Genomic DNA, 2,491 nt, shown 5'->3' on the forward strand with positions numbered 1-2,491 from the left:
TTCTGGAATTCTGAATACGTCATATAATATAAGAAATGCCCATACATCCTAGAGCCTTGAAACATAGTGGATTACTATCTCTAGACTCTAGTGCTAAACGCCATCAATTTTTAAAAACTTGTAGGTCAAAAATTAGAAACGTAGAAAATTTCTTTTTTCTTTTCTCTGCCTGTTTAACTAAATATTATATATAGTTAGTACAGCGTCCTTTATCATTTCTTATTGTTATTTTAACTTATCCAACAGACCAAGGCAAAGTAAACTACAGATTCTCATAAATATATCCATATTTATTTACTATTAAATATTGATTATGAAAACTATGTGATAGTTAAGTATGGCGTGAATTAGCAGTGTAACAGAAATTATTTGATTGGTTTTGAAGTGTTGCATGTATAGGTATTTGCAAAATATTTTTCATAATCAACTAATAAGATACGTGTAGGTTTTTTTAATGTTGCATTATGAAGTTTGAAAAATGGATTGTGTATTAAAGTTCAGTCGGCAAATTCGCTATACATTTAAAAAGTTAAAAGTACATAAAATCTATACAACTGTTTACAATATTTTACTTTTATTTTATTTTATTTTGTCGACTTTTAATTCATCATTTATTTCCTTAAAACAGAAATATTTGAAGAAGTCATCGCCTAACGATGGGACACTTCAGAATATGACCATTTTAATTTTTACAAGTCATCATGGACCTCCATAAGTGTTTTTATCCAAGGTACCTATAATCTTATTTCTGTCCACGTTACTGTAACTTTCACATATTCATGTAATTTTAAATAGAGGTATGTTTTTCATAATGAATAATCGTAAAAAAAATATTCTATTTTATTACATTCATAATATAACGCAAAATTATTTTACACTATTTACATTTAATACACTTGTCCATAAAATAAATATTTATCTCTTCAGTATTAATCCCATTTCGATTTTCTCTTAACAAACTCTTCAGTACCATCTTCTTTAATAGCACCATAATACCCTAGTCCTTCATATTTACTTCTCATATAAGCAATATACCCTGCACAACCACTAATAGCTATTAAACCTAGGGCCATTATAACCGCATTCTAAAAAGTAGTTACATTAGGACATGAATTCCTTGTTGAATATTTTGCATACAGGTTTTGTATAAAGCTCAAAGTTCACTACTCTAAATAAACTCGTTGTTTTAACTGATCTTAAACCATCTCCTGGAGCTGGATTATTTTTGTTAGACATTTTTGAGTTTAAATATATGTAATACTTATAAATTTTCCAAAACTTGACACATAACCTAAAAAAGCTCATCAAGTTTACAAATTGACATTTAAATTTTGTTCATAGCATGGATCATGGAGACTATACAAGGAGCCCGAACTCCATGTAAACAAAAATCTTACAAAAATAAGAGGGCGCTAGTGTTCCATATGTCCCATATGTAGAGAGGGGAGATAAAAAGCGGCAGTTTGAATTATAAATCAATCATGTCATTTTTGTAATGTGTTAAAAATTTTAAAATAAATAATGTAAGCTACTTTGAATTATATAAATCATGAAAATATGTCATTCCGGACTGTAATTAAACTAAATAGATAATAAAAAATATTAGCTTTATGAGAAGAATTTGGTGTTCGTAGAAAGAAACTAGTTTTCAAGGAATTTATGACGTGATCTTGTTAATATTAACCTATAAGTAAGGTTTATGTTTTTGATAATTACTTTGTTAAAGATTTTAGTTTAATGTTAGTAAAAAATAGTCACATTTTATACAGGAAGTTGCCTTTAAAAAAATAGTAATTCTTGTATTATTAATATGGAATTTTTACTTGTGGTAATAAAAAATAGAATATAAAAAAACTCGGTGTTTTAAATAAACTTTTTAAAATATTACAGATGTCCGATTTTGAGTCCAGTGATTCAGATGACTTATTAGACGCATTGTCCAGCTTGAGTGATGATGAAATAGATTTATTCTAAGAAACAGAAAGAGTAAAAAATAAGAACTACTTTGAAATTACTGTACCTGAATATAGTGGCCAAGTTTTTTTAACATTTCCGTGTTAGCATATGGGAAGTAGCTAACAGAATTGAAGAAAAATTTGCCATTTCTAATTATTTCACCCATGATTCTGGTAAATTTTGCATTGCCTTAAGCTCTACAACAACCAGAAAAGTTACATACTTGCTAAGTAACTTGTCTCCACAAATTATAGAATGGCCGAGATAATGAGGCAGTTGTAATCGAACAATATTTTGCCCAATATGAATTTCCAGAGCAGGTTATAGGAATAATTGATGGGAAAGGAATTCATATAAGATAGAGTATATCACACACAATCCATATTTTTTTGGAATAACCAATAATATACTATATTATAGTGTAACTGAAAACTGACTATGGAAAGTCGATAAATTATGGTTGGACAATTTCTAAGCTGATTGCCATGTTGTCGGTTTAGACTTCTCAATGCTTCGAGAGTCATATCGCTCTCTT

General features: G+C 28.5%; 1 protein-coding gene across 1 annotated transcript; it reads right to left on the bottom strand.

Annotated features, from left to right (window-relative positions):
• Positions 1-837: 837 nt before the first annotated feature.
• Positions 838-1,338, bottom strand: LOC108916288 (small integral membrane protein 8). Its single transcript, XM_018722500.2, has 2 exons — positions 1,138-1,338; positions 838-1,085 (listed from the first exon to the last, which is right to left on the bottom strand). Exons 1-2 carry the CDS (start codon positions 1,303-1,305, stop codon positions 930-932), a joined length of 324 nt encoding a protein of 107 aa, XP_018578016.1. The 5' UTR covers positions 1,306-1,338; the 3' UTR covers positions 838-929.
• Positions 1,339-2,491: the final 1,153 nt, after the last annotated feature.

The sequence above is a fragment of the Anoplophora glabripennis genome, unplaced genomic scaffold, assembly GCF_000390285.2.
Source record: "Anoplophora glabripennis isolate ALB-LARVAE unplaced genomic scaffold, Agla_2.0 scaffold2100, whole genome shotgun sequence".
Classification (NCBI taxonomy): Eukaryota; Metazoa; Arthropoda; class Insecta; order Coleoptera; family Cerambycidae; genus Anoplophora; species Anoplophora glabripennis.

Coding starts and splice junctions, on each gene's coding strand:
- LOC108916288 (XM_018722500.2), bottom strand. CDS start 1,305: ATGAGCTTTTTTAGGTTATGTGTCAAGTTTTGGAAAATTTATAAGTAT. Junction 1,086..1,137: donor TTGAGCTTTATACAAAACCT/GTATGCAAAATA, acceptor ACTACTTTTTAG/AATGCGGTTATAATGGCCCT.